Genomic DNA, 26,946 nt, shown 5'->3' on the forward strand with positions numbered 1-26,946 from the left:
ACTGCTGTAAAAGTTGTTGCCGTTTGACAAATGGAGCGACACTAGCGCTCCAAGCGGCAGGTAAGGTGAACGTCAGACGCGTTGTAAGCATAATGTTTGTTTACATCAATTTCCTACGTAATTTCCGAATTATTCGAGTTATTTTCTTGCCTCCAAGAGTTTGTTTAGTATCGGAAGGCATATATGTTTCTATTAATGATTCTAAAATAAGCGCAAGTATGGACAAAAACATGAATAGAGTGGCAAGCTACAACACATTCGTGAAGAAACACTTGTGACATTGGACAGTATTGCAGCTTACCACGTTGATATCAAAAGAATATAAACACACAGATTCACATTTAAGAAGCGCAGACATGTACCTCTACATGCAAAAGCGATAGACAGCTCGTTTATCGTTCTGTAGGCCTACTGTGTGTGTCATCGTTGCCTGTTGCCACAAGTACGACCTTAATCTTTGAATAATATAAAGTGGGTAAAGCAACTGCCAAATAGTGGCAGAAATATGCTGAAAACATTATAATGAGCTGATTATATTACATTTCACGAAAAACTAAATATTTGAATAATTTTCAAACAATCTGTCTGTTGGCACTTTCCTTGTCCCGTAATAGTTTCGCTCGATCTGCACATTCTGACACTTCACACGCTTTTGTAAGACATGAACAGCTGCACTTAATCTAACCACTTTATCGTCAAAGCACGTCTGTGATGACGATTCGCACGAATCTGGCACTGATACATGGAGAGCTGAACTGGCTGCCTGTGTCATACGACTGTTCTACAGCTTTAGATTGACTATCGAATCTTTGTGGCAATTTCCTCTTCATCGTCAGTTGAGGTGGCTTATTTAGGATGTCAAACAGTGTGGGTACTGCATTCCACACGAGTTTGTTATTGTCTGCGTTCATGAACTGGCTTTCTTCGAAATGTAGCGGACAAAACCTAATATTATTATACAGGTAAACTGCGTCTTTCTTCATAAGGTCTTCTCGTCTGCTATTAACAAGCCATTTCCTGCTCCTAAAACGATACATTCATCATTTATACACATATAGTTTGCAAGTGAATCCTGACGATACAGTTTAGTAACATGACGGTATATACCTCTCAGGATCCTTAGGAAACCTAAAACGAAACAGCTGTGGTGTCTTCTTCCTCCTGTTGCTGCAATTTATTGCGCTACAAACGCTCCCGATGGTAAAAACCATTGTATAAATCAAAATAATCAATCAGTATTCGCTTTCACGATCGCGCCGAACTCACAGTTCAACCTACCAGCCGCTTGGGGCGCTGCTGGCGCTGTAGGCAACAAAATCGAGGCGAAGTGTCGCGACTGTTATGTTAGACTGTGACTATACTATGGCGCTGCTTCTCTTGGCGCGTGCAACTGGCAACGCAGCAATCTCCCACGTCTGGGCGGGCATGCGCGAACCGCCAAGATAAAAGAATTGAACTACAGCAACGCCGAACAGCGTTTCCCTGGAGGTCATCAGCAAGTTTGTGAAGAAATGAGACAATGTGAAGTTCTACAAAATTGGGCAATAATCATTTCTGCAAGTACCCTTGTTAAACAGTTTCTATCCACTTCCTGCTATTTTGAAGAATTAGCGCGGTTTTTATTGTATACTACATGATGCGTACCTGTGGAAGTTTCTTGGGCGGTTTGATGTGCATCCCCGCCACTTCCACGGCGTTCGGGACGAGCGGCCGCGGGTAGTCGAAGCTGAAGTGCGAGTTGAGGAGCAGGAGGGACGTGTTGCGCTCCAGGTCGGCCAGCGGCGGCATGCTGGGGTCTCTGAAGTGCTTCCGGACGATCTCGTCCAGAGCCGGGAGGTAAACGTACTGACGGTGCAGCCTCAACGCCAGCGAGCTGAAGGCGTTGTTGGCGCGCTCCAGGAAGTCCATGCGGCTGGTGTAGGGGAACGTCTTCTCGGGGAAGTAGGAGAGGGGGTAAGGGTTGCCGACCATGTCGTTCACCCAGGAGGCGCCGCCGCCCAGGGCGCTCGCGGCCACCACGGGCGTCCTGAACTTGTGCGCCAGCGCCATCAGGCAGTCGTGGAAGAACGCCTCGATTATCAGCAGGTCGAACTTGTCCTCTCGCATGTTGATCAGCTTCTGGACGCCCTCGTCGTCCATCAGCTTGTGGCAGAATATCGTCCCGACGTGGAACAGTATCATGAATTCCTCGCGGGACGAAAGCGCGCCGAACTGCATGAAGTCAAAATCTGAAAAGTAAAGAGCTCGAGTAACGCTTTCGTACATTAATCTCACCAAAATAACACAGCAGTTTTCGACATTTTGATTAACACATTGAACCTGACGCCGAAGTCTCAGTGTTTGTGTTGTCGTAATTTCCACTTCCAGCTCGTTGGAGAGCTCGATTCCTCTGAACCAAATCACAGGCATCCAATAATGGGGCAGAGGGGTTTCCAGCTCGAAATATTTGGACAGGAATTACCAACTCCGAAATTTACCATATAACGAAATCAGGTTTCTCTAACACCTTGGTCAGAACTGGCCAATTATTTTTTTCATTCTCTAGGGAGACCAGTCTCTTGATGTAACGACTCCCAGTGGACTCTGGATATACGAAAATGTAGTGAGAGTGGGACAGTCGCCATTTGGGATATTTGGAAGGGAATATCCAGTTATGACATTTGCTTTTCAACCGAGGGAAACCTTCCAAAAACCTTGTCCACAGCTGGGGGTTGGGGACTGTTTCTAATGTTGGTTGGTTTGTCTGAGAGGAGCAGATCAAACAGCGAGGTCATTGGCCCCTTCGGATTAAGGAAGGAAATCTGCTGTGTCCTTTCAGAGCAACAACCCTGGCATTTGCCTGAAGCGATTTATGGAAATCGCAGAACGCCAGACGCGGGTTTGAACCGTCATCGTCTCCAATGTGAATTTTTAATGTAATTCTGGGGCAATATATTCCAGGCAAAAATTGAAAGTCTAGTGCATGATGTCTAAGTGTATTTGTTTATGAGTGACAGAGCAAAGAGGATGAGGTATTCCACATGTGCAGTGTGTTGATCACGGTCGACCCACTAGATCAAACTAATTTCTATTTTATTTTTGGGACAATAAATCCCAGACAAAATTATAAAGGCCTAATGATTCTTTGCATTTGTATGCACCACATTCGATATCCAGGTACTTCACCTCTGTGACAGGGAAACCCACATTTAACTACGGCTTTTTCCATAAACATCTTCTAAGGTTGCACATTGTAGACAACTTTCTGCTCTTGTCGAGGAGGAGGAGGAGGAGGAGGAGGAGGAGGAGGAGGAGGAGGAGAAGGAGAAGCAGCAGCAGCAGATTATCTTTTCTTTGGGTGCCTCCAGAGTACATGGAAGCAGGAGTACTACAATCCTTATAGAAAATGTTGTCACACTTGCACTTCCGCTGCCAACCTTCATGACAGCTTTGTTAGCAACACAGGATCACAGACTGTTCAACACGATGCACAGATTCACTATTACCTCAACTACCCGCATCTAAGACCAACGTATCATAGACAGTGCTCTGTACAAAAGTGTTCTACAATATTTTATTTTACAATCAATATCCTGTATTAGCCTACTGGTAATTATGTATGTGCTGACTACCGTGTGTGCCTGCGTCTGTGTGTGTCCACACGCTTGCACATGTGTGTATGCGCATGCAAACAAAGGAACACGCATTCAACAACAATGAACCATCAACACCTGTACGGTTTATTTAAGATGAAACTGGCTATAAGGTGTAAGCAAAATACCAACAATTAAAAAATGTATATGTATGATAGTAAAGCTGATAACTTTGTTGACGCATGCACTGCACCTAGCTTTATGATCACTCTCTTTTGGCGTTCTATGTGACTTGTGAAGTTTCTGCTGCAAATGTATTTTCTTCTCTATGTATATTTCACAAATCCGTACACGAGATTTTAATGGTTCAAGATGCAGGAAACTTTGGGGTCGGTGAAAGTGACCATCGCGACCGATCAGCCAGTCGGTGGTGGTATTCGATTGCAGAATAAGGAACTAGCGATGAAAGAGAAATAGTGTTTATTGGAATTTGAAAATGATGTGATGAGGATTTGTATGGGAGAATGTTTGGGACTGATGTTAAAATGGGTCAGTTGGATATGTCTGTAACTGACAGAGGCGCTCTGTGTCTTAACACGCGTACAGTGTCTGGTTGTCTTGTCATTTTCGCACTGCCTCAACCACACAGAGCGTCCAGAGAAGGTAAGAGCTAGGTGCTTGTTCGATTACCCGTATACAGCCCACTTTGTACCGGTTTTTCCTTGTATGTGTGTCTGCATGAACATATGTGTGAAGATGTTTTGAAGTTGCGTTTACCTGGTCACAGTTAGTAGAATTGAAAGTTTGGATTGCTGATGTAACCTGGTAATAAAAAGTTGCACAATCCAGAGTGTGTGCCGAATGCTGCAAAGGTGAGAGCTAGTTCAGTGCGCCCCTGGGAAGTCATCGGTACTCCGACCCTGGGCTAAAGGGAAGATGAGACGACTTTTCACTTAAGTGTCAAGGTTAACACGCATAACTGTAGGATTTCAGGCAGTGAAAATCCACGTCAAATATTGAAACATTTGGGGGATGTTTCCAGAATGAGATTTTCACTCTGCAGCGGAGTGTGCGCTGACATGAAACTTCCTGGCAGATTAAAACTGTGCGCCCGACCGAGACTCGAACTCGGGACCTTTTTTCTCATTCTGGAAACATGCCCAGGCTGTAGCTAAGCCATATCTCCGCAATATCCTTTCTTTCAGGAGTGCTAGTTCTGCAAGGTTCGCAGGAGAGCTTCTGTAAAGTTTGGAAGGTAGGAGACGAGGTATTGGCAGAAGTAAAGCTGTGAGTACCGGGCGTGAGTCGTGCTTCGGTAGCTCAGTTGGTAGAGCACTTGCCCGCGAAAGGCAAAGGTCCCGAGTTCGAGTCTCGGTCGGGCACACAGTTTTAATCTGCCAGGAAGTTCATGTCAACGCACACTCCGCTGCAGAGTGAAAATCTCATTCTATAATCATTTGTTTGTCTGTACATCTGCCGATTTCCGTCCCATTCGCATAATTCCTTCGTGGCTCGACTTTTGTCGTCTTAAAGTATTTTTCCTACACGATTCAATAAGTCAGGATATCATTCCCTGATAACCGTGACCTAGAGTGGCCCCCATGCGTGGTTGTATGAGTAGAACAAGCAACGAAAAGTAACGGAACACTCCCCATTGAATGTGGAATGGAAATTATGGGAAATAGGTCCCCGAAGCTAGCGGTTGGGAAGGAAAGGAGACAAATTCCCCTTACGATCTTCTAGAACTTTTAGAGGGGAATGAGTACATAATATGTTGAGCAGAAGGCTCTGTCCGGAAAAGCACCGTTTCCGTTCTACGACGGTCTCACTGCAAGTGTGTACGCGCCCGCGCCTGCTGAGGGAAAGAGAGAAGTGCCGGAGCTGCTCCTCGGTCTTCCTACATAACATAATCGGTCCGTTCTTGGAAGCTGTGCCACTGAATGTCCGTAGGATATGTGGTTTCAGCATGATGGTGCACGACAGTTCTCAAGTGCTGTTCAGAGACAGCTGAAAGAGGATATGGTGAAAGACGGATAGGCCGAGGTGGTCCAACCGCGTGGCCGCCGCGATCGCCGGATTTAGCTCCTTTTGACGACTTCTTGTGGGGTCATACGTGAAGTTTAATATACAAGACTTCTGTACAGAGAGAGGAAGATCTGCTGGCACGACGTCTGCCAGCTGCATTAGAAACTGAAGAAACATCAGGTGGGATGGAATGTACCTACCAGAACATGCTGCGGTCGCCAAATCGAGCCGCTGTTGTAATCCATCAGTAATCTACTGTACGTACAGTATGCTGGGTTCTTTTTCAAATGGCTCTGAGCACTATGCGACTTAACTTCTGAGGTGATCAGTCGCCTAGAACTTAGAACTAATTAAACCTAAATAACCGAAGGACATCACACATCCATGCCCCAGGCAGGATTCGAACCTGCGACCGTAGCGGTCACGCGGTTCCAGACTAAAGCGCCTTTAACCGCACAGCCACACCGGCCGGCTGGGGTTCTTTTTGTTTTGGAATAATATATACACGTAAGTGTTAATACAAACAAATGTGCTTAATTGATAAATGGATGTATGATTATGATCCTTTGGAATTTCTATCTAATAATTGTACTGCATCACGCCTAATTCAGTTCCCAGTCAGCAATTAAACCTCTAAATTGAAACCGTCGTAGAGCAGAAACAGTCCGCTTCCGGACACTGGTTGCTATTAAAAATATTATGTACTCACTGACCTCTACAAGTCCTTGAAGTTTATAACAGGAATTTCCGAACAGTGTGTCGAAGAAAACGATATATTGCGACACATCTGGAAGGCTCTGATACGGAGAGGTAGTTACAGTTTCATTGGGGTAGGATGTGGAGAAAGCGTGCCTCCAAGAGTGTGGAGATGTGCTGGCCTAAGTGTGTAAGATACAGTGGTATTGGTGTGATTTGGAAAGTGTAGGAAATCAAAGTGTTAGACATGGGTGAGGTGGGGGCAGATTTTTATGTTAATACAGGACCCGAGTGGGGGTGGGTAGACACGGAAAGTGAGGCAGAGTGCTTGGTGTTCAAGGGTTTGGAGTGAGTGATGTAATTGTATAAGACCTGGTATGGTCAAGCAATTGGAACAGCTATCTTAATTATCAATATAGAATCTTCATTTGTGTTCATAGAAAGGTCTATCAACTTACAATGAAGACAAGAAAAAGGAGAAATGATAGAGAAGTATTACATTACTATTATGACCATGTGTAACTTAGCACAAGTTGTACCATCAAGTAGTGACACATTAACAGTACTGTGGGTTCTATAATTTTTCTGCTGTTTAAGAGAGAGACAAACATACATATGGTACAGAGAAGTTTTGCATGGACAGCCACAACCATCAGTTAAATTGCCAACGTTGCTTTTCTAGCGTGTTTTCATACAATAATTAAATTATGTTAGTGTGCATACAGTGGTGATCTCTAGCAGACATATCTATGTGTCTACCTTAAATAGCAGTATCATAGATAATTTAATAATTTTAATGTTTCAGTACTTGACTGTACAACTGATGACTAGTGCACATGATAGAAGATACCAGAAAAATATCGTTCGTCATTTGTATTCTTTCATTTTAGTTGTTATAAGTTGGTAGAACTATTTATGAAAAATATTTTTTTCTGTCTATTTAGGATCTGAAGATTATTCCAATCACAGTCGAATATGGCCATATCATTCTATAGCTTTGCGTTCTAGACAAATAAAAGTAATTCTACTGATACAATTGTGGTGGGATGAGTGGCCAGTAGAAGGCGTTGCAAGTTTGGGGGGATTTGTATAGGAAAGGATAGGTCCAGTCAAGACTTTGATGGTTTGGAGGATGGGTGAGAGATGAAACTGCCATGTTGCGTTAGTTAGAAGCCCTAGAGTGTTGTGATCTTTCTGATGTATGGCTAGTAGTTGGGATTATGATGTTACTTTACAGTCGGGTTGATACAAGATACTTTTAATGTGTTAGCTGAATGTGTAGGCCAGTTTTAAAACGTGGAGAGGTCATAGTTGTGGGAGGTGTGGCTGGTTCGTCCAGCCAATATTGCTCGGACCTTTGGTGGGTTGTTCGTCACTCGATTGCAGGACGAGAGTGTGTTCGACATGCAGGGAAGACACTCGTGGAGAAAGGAAGTGTGCATTTACCGTCGTCGCTTCCCATGCGAGCCTTGAGGGGTATGACGTCCCAGCCCGGGTGCCCCTCCTCCACGAAGCGCGTCAGCACGGTGACGCGGTGGCCCTTCCTGGAGAGCTCGGCCAGCAGCTCGCGGAAGACTATCCAGTGGCTCTTGCCGTCGTGCGGGAACACGGCCAGGATGTTGGCTCCCGCACACGTCTGGGCGCAGCACAGCGCCACGACCGCAGCGACGGCCAGTTCTGATATCTGCAAAAGTAAAACACTGGTCAACTCCAACCCCAGTCTAGGTCTCTCTCCTACCTTCCTGGATACGCCGCCAGTCGGTAAGAGTGTTTCCCAAGAGAGAGAGTACCAGGTACGAATCCCAGCTTGGCACAGTCTTATTCTGCGAAGTGTGTAACCTCTCCCCCTCTTATCGACTTTAATGACAGTGAAAAATTAAACCGCGTGTACCTAATGGAAATTTGGGAAAAGCAATCGTCACCGAAGTTAATCTGTTGGTAAAGAGGGAGGAAAGGGTTACATCTAAATGAAAGGAAAAGTGCTAATGAAACTGGTGGAAATTAATTTTGAAAAGGGGTAAAGTTAATACAGAAAGTAAATGTGCACTCGTTACGTTAACAATTAACAAGCGGTAATTAGGTATTTGAGATTTGGGGGAAGTTACGGTCGCCAGTCCTAAGGACAATTAATATAGTAACTGAAAAAGAAAGGTTATTACACATATAATTAGCACTAGAAGCGTGGCAACTGAAGGTTGACACGTGTAGTGTGAAAACAAAGTTTGTCAGAAGTAATAAATTTCGCTACACCCTGACTTAATTTAGCAAAAGAATTAATAAAACAGGAAAATTGAAAGTTAATTTAGTGACTGAAGTTAATAGTGAGCTTTCTTTCTGAAGCACATCGAAATTCAGTAAAATACGGTTAGTCTTGGACTACCTCAACAATCATTTCAAAAGCCACTTGAATCTACGCAATTTAGAAATAAGGGATTTAACTTTGAACTTGAATTAAATGATTCTGAACAATTAACAATAGTAAAATTTAGTACATACCAAGCTGAGCTGCACTCACAGGTAAGCTAAAACACGGTAACAAAACTCGCACTCTTAATTTGTGCTTGTGTAATCTGAATACTGTAGCCAGCTATGAATACCTTAACTGAACTTTGAAATTAAAGAAGTGGAAAAGGATAATGTTACTTTAATGCTGGCGTTTGAATTTCAACGACACTCGGGTTCATTCCGCAAAAGGAAGGGACCCTGCTTGGTAATGCAATTGGGACAATGAGCAACAAGGGTTCATGCTACGTTGCTGTAATTTTGTGATTTGAACAGTTTTAAAAGCTGAGGTCTGCCATACAGTTCTAAAACTTAACGTGCGTCCAGTCTTCCTTGTCGGTTGATTGAAGGTTTGAAGCCGTCGATCGAGGAGGTGGCGACAGTCACTCATTGTCGGCCGTCGCTGTTGCAGAAGCTGGATGTTGGCTCGCCTTCTTCTCGACACGGTCACCAGGCGAAACGGGCTCTTGATGTGCGCCAGCTAATGCTTCCCGTCCGCGACACCATGTCAGAAACTATCATCGCAAGTCGAGCGCAATTACATGCTGCCAAACCCCGAAAGCGTGGCAACTCGCGGGAGCTTCACACAACACTCCTGCTCCAATCGCTAATCCAGCCAGATTCCCTCTGCTCAGCCCGCGCTCCACGCGGCAGAGTTAACACTACCAAAGATCCTACACACTTTGATTCTTCACACGACCTATCGATGTAATCGTTCGATAGCAGTTTTCCGTAGGCAAGACCCAGCGTAAAAATACAAATAATATTTACAAAACAAACCAATTATACATCGACATAAATGCATAAAATTTTATATATACAAATAGTAAAACAATTACAATATGTAAAGACACAGAAATGTCATATTCAGGTAACAAAAATAAGGAAAACAAAATTATAGTACAATAGATGGAAATAGGAGGATATGCATTTCCGGTGTTACAAGTGGTTTCAAACCAGTGGACATACCACTATGTGAAAGATTCATTTGGGAACAGTCCCGTAGCCTGAGGCTAAGCCATCAATTCGCGGTATTCGTAATGATGTGGAACGTGTCAGGTTAATAAAAGATGTATGTACAAGATATTACATTACACAAAATATTGCATGACACTAATGTTTAAGTTTTTTTTTCCTTAATTTTTATCTAGAAATTCAGTCAATGAGTAGAAGGAGTTGTTATCTAGAAATTCTTTTAATTTATTTTTTAATGTTAGTTGGCTATCTGTCAGGCTTTTGATGCTGTTTGGTAGGTGACCAAAGACTTTTGTGGCAGCATAATTTACCCCTTTCTGTGCCAAAGTCAGATTTAACCCTGCATAGTGAAGATCATCCTTTCTCCTGGTGTTATAGCTATGCACACTGCTATTACTTTTGAACTGGATTGGATTATTAACAACAAATTTCATAAGTGAATATATATACTGTGAGGATCCGTAGATCCTTAAATAGATGTCTGCAGGATGACCGTGGGTGGGCTCCAGCAATTATTCTGATAACACGTTTTTGAGCAATGAATACTTTTCTACTCAACGATGAATTACCCCAGAATATGATGCCATACGAAAGCAGTGAATGAAAGTAGGCATAGTAAGCTAATTTACTGAGATTCTTATCACCAAAATTTGCAATAACCCTAATAGCATACGTAGCTGAACTCAGACGTTTCAGCAGACCATCAATTTGTTGCTTCCAGTTTAACCTCTTCATCAATGGACACACCTAAAAATTTTGAAAATTCTACCTTAGCTACAGACTTCTGTTCAAAGTCTATATTTATTACTGGAGTTGTGCCATTTACTGTACGGAACTGTATATACTATGTTTTATCAAAATTTAAAGAAAGTTCTTTTGCTGAGAACCACTTAATAATTTTGTGAAAAACATCATTTACAATTACATCATTTACAATTACATCACTGAGTTCTTGCTTTTTGGATGTTATTACTATACTTGTATCATCAGCAAAAAGAACTAACTTCGCATCTTCATCAATGTGGAATGGTAAGTCATTAATGTATATCAAGAACAGTAAAGGACCTAAGATGAACCCTGTGGGACCCCGTACTTGATAGCAGCCCCCCCCCCCCCCCCCAGTTTGAGGAATCAGCTGTTGTTTTAACATTACATGAACCACTTATTTCAACTTTCTGCATTCTTCCAGTTAAGTATGAATTAAACCATTTGTGCACTGCCCCCATAATGATTTAGCTTATCTAAAACGAAATTTGATATTCTGGGCTCGAGTCTTGGTCCAGCACACAGTTTTAACCTGCCACTAAGTTTAATAGCATCTTTTCAGATCGAAACCGATATTAATGTAGGGTGTAAATTTAGACACGCACAGAATGACTGTAACCCTTACTTCAGTTGGAGACTCGTTCTAGCGGCACGTTGCTCACGTGGCTCGTAATACTGACTCATAAGTACAGCTCACGCTGGCGCCAAACACTTCTAAGCTAAGGCATGATGCTCCATGGTCCCAATCAATTTAGTCATGGATTCTTGCTTTTAGCGCGCTATCTGTTTCTATTTTAACAAAAAATGGTTCAAATGGCTCTAAGCACTATGGGACTCAACTTCTGAGGTCATCAGTCCCCTAGAACTTACAACTACTTAAACCTAACTAACCTAAGGACATCACACACATCCATGCCTGAGGCAGGATTCGAACCTGCGACCGTAGCAGCAGCGCGGCTCCGGACTGAAGCGCCTAGAACCGCTCGGCCACAGTGGCCGGCTGACAACGAATTATGGGACTTTGCTCTAAGCAATCATTTTGCCGCGCCACGACTGTTTATAACACCTATCACCTGAGGATGCATCTATATTGATGGATAACCAGTGCTAACTGTACTAATAGTATTTCACCAGCCAGTGCAGAAGATTCTATTCACCATGTAAACCTTAGACTTAACTGCAATGATTAGCACCTGAAAGAGCACTATTCACCATTACAGATGACTGTGTTGAAATTTGACACACACGTATCTTCGAGACCCACAGTTCTGAAGATTAACCCCCCAGACACCACCCTGCTGTCTATTTCTCAATTCGCTTTTGGCCCACTTCAAGGCACTACCTGCCATTTGCTGTTTCCCAGCAGTATATCAAAGCTGACAGTGTCAAATGCTTTGCTTAAGTCTAGCAGTGTTATTATGGCCTCACTGTTGTCTGTGTTATGTTTAAAGTCATCGCTTATGGTTGTTGCGCCGCAACTAATTTAATTGGCACAGTTGCATACCAAAGACGCTGTCAGGGGAAACGCAAGAGTCTCGTGAAGATCCGTCAGATGGGGGCGTGCCAGGTACACACATCTGGGGCGACCTGCTGATGGCAGCAAGTACTGCCACCATGGCATCGAGAGGTTACCACATAGCCTGGCCAACAAAGGGACCAGCAGAAAGACAGTGTGCAGTGTGGGTGACCTGATGGCTTCACATCTCAGCTGTGACTCTGTTGCGGTTTACATGGCGGGAACCAATGTTTTGACAAAACAAGGGCCACGCCCATATAAATACGGCTCATTTCTAGACATCCTCCATCTCTGTGGGCAGGGGAGGGAGGGGGTTAAGCTGGTTTACAAGTCCACTCGTATACACTTCCTGCCACTCCTGGACTCTACAACTGCTAGCTGCGATCCTGCTCTTCTCGTGGAGTCCAATGCTGATGACTCAGTGCCCACCAACAGTTGGGGCCCCTGAGGGCCCACGCAAGTCAGCACTGGCTTCCTATCCTTGTGATCTACAGTCCGAGCACAAGGCCGTGCAGCCATTCGTCCGCCATCACCTGTGCAGGCGAACTCTTCGCTGCCTCCTCTTGTGTGGACTGCCACCTCCTACACAATGGATCCGTAGCACGGTTCTGTGCGCCCCACTGCATCCTGCCCCAGCTCGTGTGACTGCCCCTACACTGTGCAGCCACCACCACGAACTGCCACCTACTGCTGGATTCAGCATACTTGCAGAGTGGCTGCCATTTCCACTTCACTGGCCGAATGATGTCAGGGGTGGCCAGAGACAAGACACTCGCAAACCTCAGTGCCTTCTTGCCAATGGTGTACGTTGGGGCATTGGCTCCTCCGAGCATCATGACGTTTTAGTTTTGCTGAACAATAGGTGGATGTTTTAACGATGCTGTTTTCATGACGAAATGCTGGACAACAACCAGGAATCCACTCGCGACTCCACTGCCAGCCCACCCAGGGTTGTGCACGGCTGGCTACCTGACCTCTGATAACTCATTTCCACCACCCACCATAGTGGCCAAGCACTCCAGCTTTTACACCTTAGTGCATTGTTTGTTCTATAGTCTTTACTGGACTGGTAAGTATCACATAAATATTTAATAATTTTGTGATGAAGAATTTATTACAACTATTCTCCTATGTTTGTTACATAGGTCTTATATACAGTGTCCAGTAACATTTTTGTGACCACAGCTTATGTTCGAGATCAACATGCAAGAGCCATTCAGACAGTAGGTGGCAGCACTCACAGCGGACTGGATATAATGTGGGTTGGCGATGCAGAAAACAGTGTAGTCACTGTAATGTGGAAATGGAGTGATTTATCTGAAATCCAAAAGGGCTTGATCATTGGCTTTCAAGACCAAGGGTGGAACTATTTCCGAAATTGCTTAGTTTCTAAACTGTTCACATGCCGCCATGGTTAAAGTCCACTGTTTATGGCATAATGCTGTTTATAGCATAATGACACTAACCAAAACCAGTACTGAGGCAACTATGGTGCACCATAGGCCATACACGACAGAGGTGAAAGAAGACTACAGCGATGTGTACAGACGTGCAACTGTTGACCAACTGACCACTCAGATGAACCTAGATGCTACCCACAGTCTCTCCCCAGCGACTGTTCAGCAAACTTTGCTGTCTATGGGCCTCCACAGGAGGTGCCTGGTTCATGCACCAATGCTGATTGGTGTTCATTGACGATAAGGACTCGAATTTGTATGGCAATATTGCAACTGGACGTCCACTAAGTGGAGACTGGTGGCCATTTCAGAGGAATCACGTTTTATGCTCCATCTGACAGTTTTTGGCTAGTATGGACCTGCAACAGTCATCGGAATGGTGCAAGCCAGATGGAGAATTATGATCTGGTGAATGTTTTCATGGCATTCCTTTTGTGCTATCGCCATTTTGGATGGCACAGCAGATCAACCCAAATGTATTTCTATCCTGCCGCCTGGTTAGCTGGGGTGCTACCATAATTACCCCCCCCAGGCACTGGGCCCAGGTTCGATTCCCAGGTTGGTCGGAGATTTTATCCACTTGAGGACTGGGTGTTGAGTTATCATCACTTCATCCTCATCGGACCAGGTCGCCCAATGTGGCGCCAAATGAAATAAGACTTACACGTGGGAGCCAAACCCAAATGGGACATCCCAGCCAATAAAAAAAAAATTCGTGTGACGAGGTCCTCCCATCGGACAGACCGTTCGCCTGGTGCAAGTCTTTCGATTTGACGCCACTTCGGTGACTTGCGCGTCGATTGGGATGAAATGATGATGATTAGGACAACACAACACCCAGTCCCTGAGCGGAGAAAGTCTCCGACGCAGCCGGGAATCTAACCCGGGCCCTTCGGATTGACATTCTGTCGCGCTAACCATACAGCTGCCGGGGCAGACGATCCCAGCCAATCATGCCATACAATCATTTCATTTTTCGTTCTTATCCTTGGTGACAATGTCCACCCCTACACACAGTTTGTTTCTTCCTCAGCAAAATTCCATGTATCAGCAAGAGAACACAATGTTTCACACAGCTGACAGGTATGTGTGTGGTTCAAAGAGCAGCACGATGAGTTTACCATACTCCCTTGGTCACCAAACTCCCCAGATTTAAACCCAGTCGAGAATCTGTGGGAGCACCTCGACGGAGCTGTTCGCACAAAGGACCGTCGACTAAGAAACATACAGCAGCTGACCATGGTAGGCTGAGGTAGCAAGGGCCCACATCCCACCTTCCACACCCTCACTGACACACTTCCTGCATGTCCACACTGCAAAAGGTGGTGGTTCAGACTTAATGCGACTGGACCACATATAGCCAGGTGGTCCAACTAAGACTACAGTACCATCTGCTACCTCAATCAATGAGTCTTGTACCTGAACACAAACATGCGATTGATCTCTAGGGCAATATTTGTTAGGATGGTATTAGGTGATGCCAGGGGTCGTCTGGCCAAGTTAACCAGCAAGTAGATAGAACCTGTGGAAGGCACATGGGATTCCTGTTGCCTGGACACCAAGTGTGGTGTAGACTAACCAACAGCCACTGCTTTTCCCCCACCTCTGTATGCTGAATGTGTTGACATGTGCAAATACTGTTACACATGCCTCAGCCATCAATATTTCGTAATACATTTACCGCTCAATAATAATGTAGTGAGTTATTCTCTTAATATCCCATTCATGATTTGTAACCACTTCACGGTAGTCGCGTGGATGCTAGCATTAAGTACACGTGAGTACTTTTTAGCGCATAGATTGATTTCATACTGTGCTAGCGTAAGCTGTTGCCAGCACACTGGTTGGCAAAGATGAAGCGCGAAGATCGATTGGTAGGCGCTGGATGAAGTGCACCTATCACGAGAGAGGCCAGAGAGACGCCCACAAGCAACACGCCGCCAACGCCCTCTGCACAGCCTGTATTTAGGCCGCCACCGCTAACTGGCGCGCCTAAATCAATCAAAGTTTGGCGTCTGTGAGTTTACTGACAGAGCGCGTTTAATTTATCACGGGCTACGACAGTACATAGCCACCAGTTTAGAGACTATCGTGGGAGAAGTTTACCTCAACCAGAATTGTACTTTACTGGCAGTGAGAAACTGCAGTTTTTAATAGCTACATTACATCAGTCTGCAAGAGGACTGTTACTGATGAGGTTGTACCACACCACATGGACTGTATTCAAGCTATGTAAAGTTTCCAGTTCATGTAATAAAGAACTGTATTAATCTATATGTGGATCTGTGTTGTAGAAAGAGGATACCGGCCATCCATAACTACATCCTGTTCCTTGCTGTACAAGACTCAACACGTAAGAAAACTTATGATAATTACAGAGAGTCAGACTTTCATCCTGGGCGTCCCCTGATGTTATTTGGTGCATTTAAATAGTGGCTACACGCTGTCGAGTTAAACAAGTTCAGTGTTAACAGACTGCCTGAGATTTCTCGTCATGGATGTGTTCAGGAAGTCTTAAACACTTTTACTGTAAAGAAATCTGGCGAATGTGAGTGATGCTGTAATAGTACGATTTCTGCATTTCTGTGCGCTGATGATCACGCTGTTTAGCGCCCATAAACCTCAAACACACACACTCTGCATTTCATGCCGGCCCCCACGTGGCCAAAATGAAATTTATTTGAAAGAGGAATATACTTATATGAAAATGGAGCCCTTTAACCATTGCTTACTTAGATTCAATACAAAAGCCGACCGCGGTGGCCGAGCGGTTCTAGGCGCTTCAGTCCGGAACAGCGCGACTGCTAAGGTCGCAGGTTCTAATCTTGCCTCGGGCATGGATGTATGTGATATCCTTAGGCTAGTTAGGTTTAAGTAGTTTTAAGTTCTAGGGGACTGATGACCTCAGATGTTAAGTCGCATAGTGCTCGGAGCCATTTGAACCATTTCAATACAAAAATTACACTGAAATAGATTTCTTGACTCACTTTACCTTACGACTCATACTTCACGTTTACTATCGGAAAACAGTCTGGCACAAATAACCACACTCGTATTGCACAGCAACGATGGTGATGTAGAAAATTATAGTTCGCGTCCCATTGCAAAGCGGAGCCCATGACGAGCATGTCTTCCGTGTGTTTTTAGGGCAACAAAAAGCACAGCCACTTCTACATAAGTTCCAAGGTGGAACCATTAAATGCTGGAGGAGACAGTCCAGCGTTCGAGAGATTACAGTTTCACATTGAAACCTCCCCGTAGAAAAATTTGTGAATTAATATGCTGATAAACCCCTTGCGTTATTTGATTTTCAAACAGCTGAGCAAAACTGAACGTACTCAGACATTTCTCTCTTTCCAGAATGAGATTTTCACTCTGCAGCGGAGTGTGCGCTGATATGAAACTTCCTGGCAGATTAAAACTGTGTGCCCGACCGAGACTCGAACTCGGGACCTTTGCCTTTCGCGGGCAAGTGCTAGTTCTGCAAGTTTCGCAGGAGAGCTTCTGTAAGGTTTGGAAGGTAGGAGACGAGGTACTGGCAGAAGTAAAGCTGTGAGTACCGGGCGTGAGTCGTGCTTCGGTAACTCAGTTGGTAGAGCACTTGCCCGCGAAAGGCAAAGGTCCCGAGTTCGAGTCTCGGTCGGGCACACAGTTTTAATCTGCCAGGAAGTTTCATTTCTCTCTTTACTTATTCTGATCATCACTAAACTGACACACAATATTTTTAGCGCAACGCAATCTGACTTTGAATAATCCCTACAAAAGAATGGCCCTGACTAACAATAAATTATACCTTTCATGAATCACTTACCTCACAAAAATCTTCGTTGCACAAACTACTGCAATACAGCGAGCGCCAATACTGCCAGCTAAATAAAGATCCTAACTACTGAAGGCACTAACTACTGATAGGCACAGTTAGCAAGTGAAAGATTTTGATAGAGAACAAACAATGTATTTACCTTAATAATGATCAAAAGTCATATATATATATATTCTCAGTTCATGATATCCATTATTACAAATTTACTCTTTCTGATGGACACACGTCCAGATCGTCCGCTCTCAAAATTCTGCCATCTCCCCACATCCACCACTGCTGGCGACTCACCTCCAACTGCGCAACGCTACGCGCTGTTCACATTCAACTGCCCAACACTACAATAGCAAATATTCCAACAATGCAAACCAGCCACAGACTGCACGCAGCAAAGCCAGTGATTTTCATACAGAGCGCAACGTGGCGTTACCAACATAAAAACATAAACAGCCTACTTACAACGTGTTCAGGCCAAGGTTGGCTTACAGAGTTTCGCCTAATGAGTATAACACAACTTTCACTTCATTAGTTTCACACTTAAAGATACCTGGTACCACGAGCAAAGTCTCAGTGGAGTAGGTTTTTCTCGGTTCTGCACAGCTTCCTATACAAGGTCTCTGATGGTAGCGCCCTGCCGCTATCGAAGGCAAGTTGGCGTCTTGTCTCCGGCAAATACATCTGTCGACTGGAGTGCAGACTATTCGCACAATTGCCGTGAATGTAAGCCCTGCGGTCATTAAACTACGTCTATCTACCCTACACTGTGGAGGACTCGACTCCCTTCTATATTTCGTACAGCAGTCAGTCGCCGTTGCCCGAATAGTGCTCTCGGTTTTGCGGTGCGGCCAACAGAGGGCAAGCCATGGAGTGCAGATTCGCCTGCAAAGGAGCCTACAGAAAGTTAGGGCTGGCTATGGACTGACCAGTTGTGGCAGGGGATTAGCCTTCACAGCAACGAGTTCGATAAACTGGGGTTTAGTGTACCCTCAGCACCGAACTTCTTAAATGGCAGAGGAGGTATGAGGCTACTGAGAACGACGATGGTTTGTTCTTTTTATGCTTCAAACCCCCCCTACAGACGACACACTGTTTTTATGAGTAATGTAATCTGTGTAAGTTAGAAAGCTACACGTTCGATATACTGTCATTATATCCCACATCATTTATTTCCTTAAGTACAGTTTTAATCAATTTTTCATGACCTGAGCTATATTATATTAAACTACTACTATTACACAGGGTGTATAAAAAAGAATCATCAGATATGACACGTCTATATTTCTGAAACTAGTAAACATTAGCAATGAATTTGGTTTTTGATGAACGGGAGACACCTTTTCGTAGGTGTTCAGTACGCCCCCCTTGAGCGCACCTCATATGTCAGTGCGGTATTTAAACTGTTCCCACACTGCAGCGAGCATGTCTTGAGTTACAGCTTCCACAGCTGCTGTTATGCGAGGTCTCAGTTCATTCATTGTTGATGGTAACGAAGGCACATAAACAGAGTCATTTATAATCCTCCACAAGAACTACTCACAAACAATGAGGTCCAGTGACTATGTAAGGCTGAATCATTTGGTTCGGTGCGACCGATCCATCGTTCAGTAATCCTTTGATTTAAAAATTCCCGCACTTCGAGATGCCAGTGTGGTGGTGGTGCCCCATCTTGTTGGTAAATTAAGTCGTTCGAATCAGTCGAACTGTGAGAAAAGAAGGTTCTCAAGCATGTCGAAATATGTGCTTCCTGTAACAGTGTTCTCGGCAAAGAAAAATTGATCGCACCCCTTTTCCCGTGAAACTGCACAAAACACATTAAATTGTGGAGAGTCCGTCTCATGTTTTAAGACTTCATGCGGTTGTTCCGTACCCCACATTCTCACATTGTGACAGTTCACGTTTCCAATGAAATGGAACGCTGCCTCGTCACGAAACACTAAGCGAGGAAGGAAACTGTCATCCTCCATGTTGCCAAGAACGAAACTACAGAACTCTGCACGTTGTTCCTTGTCACCTTCACGAAAAGCTTGCAGTAGCTGAATTTTGTATGGTTTCATCTGTAAACGTCAACGCAACACACGCCAGACGGACACTGGGAGCATAATGCACTGTCGAGCTGCACGGCGAACAGATTTCTACAGACTCTGTGAAACTATGGCAGATGCGTTCGATGTCTGTGTCGGGCACTCGGCGATGGTCCAGCGATTTACTTTACACTAACCACCTGTTCGTGCCATCGTCTAATGCTCTGTGCTGTAGGAGGATCCACACGACAGCTAGTACGAAAGCCACGCTTAACCAAAAAAATGGTTCAAATGGCTCTGAGCACTATGGGACTTAACATCTATGGTCATCAGTGCCCTAGAACTTAGAACTACTTAAACCTAACTAACCCAAGGACAGCACACAACACCCAGTCATCACGAGGCAGAGAAAATCCCTGACCCCCACGCTTACAGTTATTACTGACCCACACTGCGCAAAACGTACACAAAACGCTTTCTGTTGTACCGACACCATTTTTACTAGAATGGAAGTGGGCACACACACAGGGCTGGGGAACCATGTAAAACTCTAGAGTTTGCTCTTTCCAACAGTATGTTGTTCACGTACATCTCAAATAACGTAAGTTACATTTTCTTTTTAAAATCGAACGACTCTATAATACACCCTGTATTCTACCAAGTCAGGTTGTTCCCTAGTGCGTTGAAGAGCAGCTACTGTGTGAAATTTTACTAAAAATATGGGATGAAACTGGCTCAATAGACAGGTGAACATCCGCAGTGGACGGGATGGTGTGAACAGACAATATCGAAGAACAATTGACAAAAGGAATAAAAAACCTCGCTAACGATTGTGTTCTTGTCAGACATGAGATTTGGTTGCTTGTATACTTTTTACCTTCGCACTGCATATCCTGCTTTAACACGAATGAAGGAAGAACGCTCCGGTCGTAAATTGGAACGGCCGTCACACGTGACTGGGTTAATGTCAGACCACTGACCGTGCAGTGCACACAGCGAGCATAAAGCAGGGTTTCCACGAATCAACTAAAGTGACGCCATGGGAACTGGCATAGCGGCTCATACAGCAACAGTGCCGTCCGCTGCAGTTTCCAATCGCTCCTGCCAAAATTCTAGTGGCACTTTCTTCAATATGGCGTAAATTGAGATTATTCGGATGGACATTGAGGTTGTCATTCAGGTAATGCGTTAGAATTGAGCCAAGAATCGAACAAGAAGAGAAGCAAGCATAGAAGTGCGGTTTCGAAGTGGACACTGCGCAGAAATAACTTGGGGGCATCAAACACGTATCAAGAAAGTAGCACTTGCAAACTAAGATCAATTCGTGATCCTCTTTCCAATAACAAAAGCAGATTTGAAGTACTTTTTGAGCTGTCTGTAGAACTCTCTTGAAAAATTCGGTAGTCTCATAAGAGATGCAGTACTGGCCCTGTAAAGTTTGTAAAACTCCTTGTAATGCCTTTTCCGTTAATTTTATATTTATTTTTGTGATTACCGGGCTCAAATATGGGAACTTATTGTGTGCAGGTTCCATAGGTTCCATGATGTGAAGTACCAAACGCCGTACGGCAGCCTCAGCAGCTGGCCAAGACACTTGGCGAAACTGCATTTTACGAATGCTTCGCTGCTCCTCATTTCGCGCTCCAAGTTCCCTAATTACTCGCGAATAGCGGATTACAACTTGCAGTCGGAATGAATCCCGATAAAGTTTAGTACATGTGACACGAGCATTTTCTCTAACGTAGATCTGTACCTCGTGGAACAAAAAGGTTCATAAATGGTATGTGTTTCATAAACACTAACTGACATGACTCCCCAGAAATAAATCAAGTAAGTTTAATTGTGGTGAGTGCAGGGACAAAGAAAATGATCCGCTTCCGCTCTTGCAACTCTACAATATTGTGTGTTTCGGAACACACTGGAAGCACACAGGACAGTGTATGACGTCTCTACTGATTATCTAAAACATGCCCACCGCGAGATTAAATGCTGCGTGGTAACTGTGCGTGCAGTCAACAAATGAAAGTGGTTCCATACTCAGGGAATGAGCGTGTGGGAGAGGGGGAGGGGGAAAAGGGGGGGGGGCAGATGCAGGAATACTACATCGCTACTTTTGGCAACGCCCTAGTGGAGGTGGTTTGCTGATCCCTTCCTTTCCCTCTTACGAAATTTCAAGTGTGTACTACACTTCGTTATGAAATAAACATGACCATGTGCCTAATACGACGTCTCTCATACAGGGTGTCCCACAGAGGATCGGTACGCCTCATGCACCGGTTAATCATATCTTGTCGAACTGCTTGTGAAGTGGCAACATTGTCTCGAAAGTTGGCTACACTGATTTTTATCGAAAAGTTGAGTGCAACTGCGTTTAAGTGCATTAGTAGTTGTGAGAAGTTCGTACGGCTGAGCTGTTACTAAAATGGGGCAGCTTGCCTTAGAATAATGAATTGATGAAGACAGGCTCCATCAAGGACTGTTCTGTTTCAAGCGAAATATCTTGGTAGTAAACTCCCCACGACCAGAACTAAAGCTTTGTACAAGAAATGGAGAGCTGTAGGATCCGTTCAGAATGTGCAGAGGCAACCCACAACGCAACTGAAACTATAGACAGAATTCGCATGGGCGTTGTGGTAAGTTGCGGCAAGTCGGTTGATTGATTGGGTTGGGTAAGGGGACCAAACAGCGAGATCATCGGTCCCATTGCATTAGGGAAGTCTAGGGAAGGAAGTCTGCCATGCCCTTTCAAAGGAACCGTCCCGGCATTTGCCTGAAGCGATTTAGGAAAATCACGGAAAACCTGAAACAGGATGTCAGGACGCGGGTTTGAACCGTGGTCCTCCAGAATGCGAGTCCAGTGTGCTAACCACTGCTCGGTCCCGGACTGTATGTTCATACTAAGATATAGTTCGGTCAACACCGTTTGCAACAGAAGTTCCAATAACAGCCATCGGCCATGTTTTCCCACTGCTGAAAACCTAATTTTGGAAGACGTTCACAAAATTAAAAGCTTTTAAGATCTCACCCCACCACATTAGGGTCGAAGTCAAAAAAATGAAATGTAAATATATACTTCATGGTAGAATTAAGGTGCCTGATGGGCAATGCTATTTTAATTGATATTTGTTTCAACTCAAGAGTTCTTCCTTTGTACATTAAAATAGTTTGTATAATAATGTGGTACAATTAAGATTACAATTAATATTTTATTAATATTAACTCACCTGGTGCATTTGGGTTACAGTTGCACACGTGAAACACCTTTTGTCCTCTACCATTATACGATTGAACGTTGCTTTCGAAAACAGTGGTGTAATTCAATCTCAATATTATCTAACATATCCTTTTGTCAACATGAGAGTTAATTATGGGATTAGCCAAAAGGGTAGCTCCCCATGAAACCTATTATCCTATTATGGTCTTTAGCTGTTCTAGATCATTTCATGGTAGCAAAATACGGGCTGATGATTTTAAGTGGTTTCAACATTGAAAATATAAATATCTCACAGTAATCGAAAAGTACAATTTCTGCATCTACATGGATACTCTGCAAATCACATTTAAGTGCCTGGCAGAGGGTTAATCGAACCACCTACTATTCTCTACTATTCCAATTTCGTACAGCGCGCGGGAAAAACGAAAACCTATTATATATTTCCGCGCGAGCTCTGATTTCTCTTATTTTATTATGATGATCGTTTCTCCCTATGTTGCTCGGCGTCAACAATTTTTTTTCCTTCTTCGGAGGAGAAAATTGGTGATTGTAATTCCGAGAGAAGATTCTGCCGCAACGAAAAACGCCTTTAATGATGTCCACCCCAAATCCTGTCTCATTTCAGTGATGCTCTTTCCCCTATTTCGCGGTAATACAAAACGTGCTGCCCTTCTTTGAACTTTCTCGATGTACTCCGTCAACCCTGTCTGGTAAGGATCCCACATTGCGCAGCAGTATTCTAAAAGAGGACAAATAAGCCAAGCGCAGGCAGTCTCTTTAGTAGATCTGTTACATTTTCTAAATGTGCTACCAATAAAACGCAGTCTTTGGTTAGTCTTCCCAACAACATTTTCTGTGTGTTTCATCCAATTTAAGTTGATCGTAATTGTAATTCCCAGGTATTTATTTGAATTTACGGCCTTTCTGTTTGACTGCTTCATGGTCTAATAGAAGTTTAACGGATTTCTTTCAGGACTCATGTGGATGACCTCACACTTTTCACTATTTAGAGTCAATTTCCAAATTTCACACCGTACAGATATCTCATCTAAATTGTTTTGCACTTGGTTTTGATCTTCTGATGACTTCACTAGACAATAAACGACAACATCGTCCGAAAACAACCTAAGACGGCTGGTCAGATTGTCTCTTAAAAAGTTTATAAAGATAAGGAATAGCAGAGAGCATATAACACTGCTTTGGGGAACGCCAGAAATGACTTCTACATCTACATGGTTACTCGGTAATTCACACTTAAGTGCCTGGCAGATGGTTCATCGAACCATTTTCAAACGACTCTTCTACCATTCCACCCTCGAATGGCGCGTGGGAAAAAGGAATACCTAAATCTTTCCGTTCGAGCTCCGATTTATTTTATTATGATGATCATTTCTCCCTACGTAGGTGGGTGTCAACAAAATACTTTCGCATTCGGAAGAGAAAGTTGTTGATTGAAATTTCGTAAATAGATCTCGCCGCAAAGAAAACCGCCTTTGTTTCAGTGACTGCCACCCCAACTGGCGTATCATATCAGTGACACTCTCACACCAATTGCGCGATAACACGAAATGGGCTGCCCTTCTTTGCACTTTTTCGATGTCCTCCGTCAATCGTACCTGGTGAAGATCCCACATCGTGGAGCAAAATTCCAGCAGAGGACGGACAAGTGTAATGTAGGCTGTCTCTTTGGTGGGTTTGTCGCATCTTGTAAGTGTTCTGCGAACAAAGTGCAGTCTTTGTTTCGCCTTCCCCACAATATTATCTATGTGGACATTCCAATTTAAGTTGCTCGTAATTGTAATTCCTAGGTATTTAGTTGAATTGACAGCCCTTAGATTTGTGCGATTTATCGTATACCCAACATTTATCGGATTTCCTTTAGTACCCATGTGGATGATTCGCACTTTTCTTTGTTTAGTGCCAACTGCCACTTTTCGCACCATACAGAAATTCTCTCAAGATCATTTTGTAATTGGAATTGATCGTCTGATGATTTTACTTGACGGTAAATTACAGCGTCATCTGCAAAGAGTCTAAGGGGGCTGCTCAGATTATCACCTAGATCACATATGTAAATCAGGAACAGCAAAGGACCTATGACACTACCTTGCGGAACGCCAGATATCTCTTCTGTTCTACTCCATGATTTACCTCGATCACTACGAACTATGACCTCTCTGAGAGGGAATCACAAATCCAGTCACACAACTGAGACGATACTCCAGATGCACGCAATTTGATTAATAGTCATTTGTGAGGAACCGTATCAAAAGCCGTCTGGAAATCCAGGAATATAGAATCGATCTGAGATCGCTTGTCGACAGCACTCATTACTTCATGGGAATAAAGAGCTAGCCGCGTAGCACAAGAACGATATTTTTTGAATCCGTGTTGGTTATGTATCAATAAGTCATTTTCTTCAAGGTGATTGATAATGTTCGAGTACAGTATATGCTCCAAAATCATACTGCAAATTGAGGTCAGTTACATGGGTCTGTAATTCAATGGGTTACTCCTATTTCCTTTCTTGAATATTGGTGTGACCTGTGCTGCTTTCCAGTCTTTAGGAACAGACCTTTCGTCCAGTGAGCAGTTGTATATGATTGCTAAGAAAGGCGCTATTGTGTCTGCATACTCTGAAAGGAACCTGATTGATCTGGACCATTCTTAAGTGATTTGAGTTGTTTTGCAACACCTAAGATATCTACTTTTATGTCACTCAGGCTAACAGATGTTCTGGTTTCGAATTCTGGAATATTTACTTCGTCTTCTTTCGTGAAGGAATTACGGAAAACTGTATTTAGTAACTCCGCTTTAGTGGCACCACCATCGGTAACATTTCCATCGCTCTCGCGCAGTGGCGGGAGACTTTTTTTGCCACTGGTGTACTTAACATACGACCAGAATCTCTAAGGGTTTTCTGCCATATTTTGAGACAATATTTCATTGTGGAAACTATTAAAAACATCTCGCATTGACGTCCACACTAAATTTCGAGCTTCCGTGAAACTTTGCCAGTCTTGGGGATTTTCGTTCTTCAGTTTTACTCTATGACTTTCCGTCAGTTAGTACGAACTGTGACCTCTATGACAGAAAATCACGAATCTAGTCAAATAACAGACAATATTCCATAAGCACGCAATTTGACTACAAGCCGCTTGTGTGGTACAGTGTCAAATTGAAATCCCCTATCAATAGCACTCAACACTTCATGTGAGTTAACAGCTAGTTGCGTTTCACAAGAACGACATTTTCTAAATTTCAGAAGGATCGTGTGGTATCTATGGAATCAGCAAGCCATCAGCAACGTTGTCCTTTTGTTACATATATAGTCAAACACCTGAGATTAAATTAATAGTATTGCTAGCAGTCGAAAAATGTAGCAGCCTAACCTTTATTTTAAATGAGCGTGACATAACTGATATGCGTTAATCGATTTTGACTGCGACGGAATTTGTTTCAGTCGCATTTGGGCTGCTCAGTAATGTTGTATCCAAATAATAGGAGTTTCGTGTTAACGAAGGTCACGGAAGTTTGTATTAACTAAATTTGTATATTCTCATTAAGCACGGAAACAGTCACTACCATTGTCGTACATTTCTGTTCGCGTTTAATCTCGACACAGGTCAAATTCATTGAAATATCGTCGTCACACGCTGTTGTGATTATCTGCGTCAAACATCTTCACTACAATGGTAATGTTGGCACTCTGCTAATACCAGGTGTAGAAGTATGAAACCGGAATTTCCCTGCAGCTGGTGCTAGGCGTCAGTGAGACAGCGTCTGCAGTGTCATCTGCTTCCTGTAACAGCTGACGACGAATGGCGACACACTGTAACCAGAGTTCCGTACATCGGTATCTGTTTCAAACCCCTAAACATGTCGAGTTTTGTGCATGCGAACAGTATGCGGACAGTATTGGTATCCAGTTATCATTTGAAGAAAACTGCTGCAGAATCGCATCGAATGCTTGTCAAAGCCTTCAGCGAACATGATCTTGAGAAAACACAGTGTTTCGAGTGGCTCAAAAAATTCTAAAGTGGTGATTTTGACGTGAGAAACGACGAGCGCGGATACCCACCGAAAAGTTTCAAGACGAATTGCAGGTCTTATTGGATGAAGATGATACTCAAAAAGGAAGAAGCGGACCAATTGAATGTGACGCAGAAAGCCGTTTCTCTTCTATGAAAGCTATTGGAAAGGTGCAGAGAGTGGGAAAATGGGTTCCTCACGAACTGAATGAAAGACAGCAAGTAAATCGAAAGACCACTTGTGAAATGCTGCTCGCCAGATACAAAAGAAAGTAGTTTCTCCGTCGAATATTGGCAGGTGCTGAAAAAATGGATATATTTTGAGAATAGCAAGCGTCGTAAATCTAGGTTG

General features: G+C 43.7%; 1 protein-coding gene across 1 annotated transcript in view; it reads right to left on the bottom strand.

The window, feature by feature from the left end:
* Positions 1–26,946, bottom strand: part of LOC126100311 (UDP-glucosyltransferase 2-like) — a 102,939-nt gene that overhangs the window by 36,633 nt on the left and 39,360 nt on the right. The window contains exons 2-3 of the mRNA XM_049910922.1: positions 7,740–7,977; positions 1,645–2,228 (exon numbers count right to left, since the gene is read on the bottom strand). Coding sequence (XP_049766879.1) covers positions 1,645–2,228; positions 7,740–7,977 — 822 coding nt within the window. The remainder of the gene's footprint in view (positions 1–1,644; positions 2,229–7,739; positions 7,978–26,946) is intronic.

This window comes from Schistocerca cancellata, chromosome 9, assembly GCF_023864275.1.
Source record: "Schistocerca cancellata isolate TAMUIC-IGC-003103 chromosome 9, iqSchCanc2.1, whole genome shotgun sequence".
Classification (NCBI taxonomy): domain Eukaryota; kingdom Metazoa; phylum Arthropoda; class Insecta; order Orthoptera; family Acrididae; genus Schistocerca; species Schistocerca cancellata.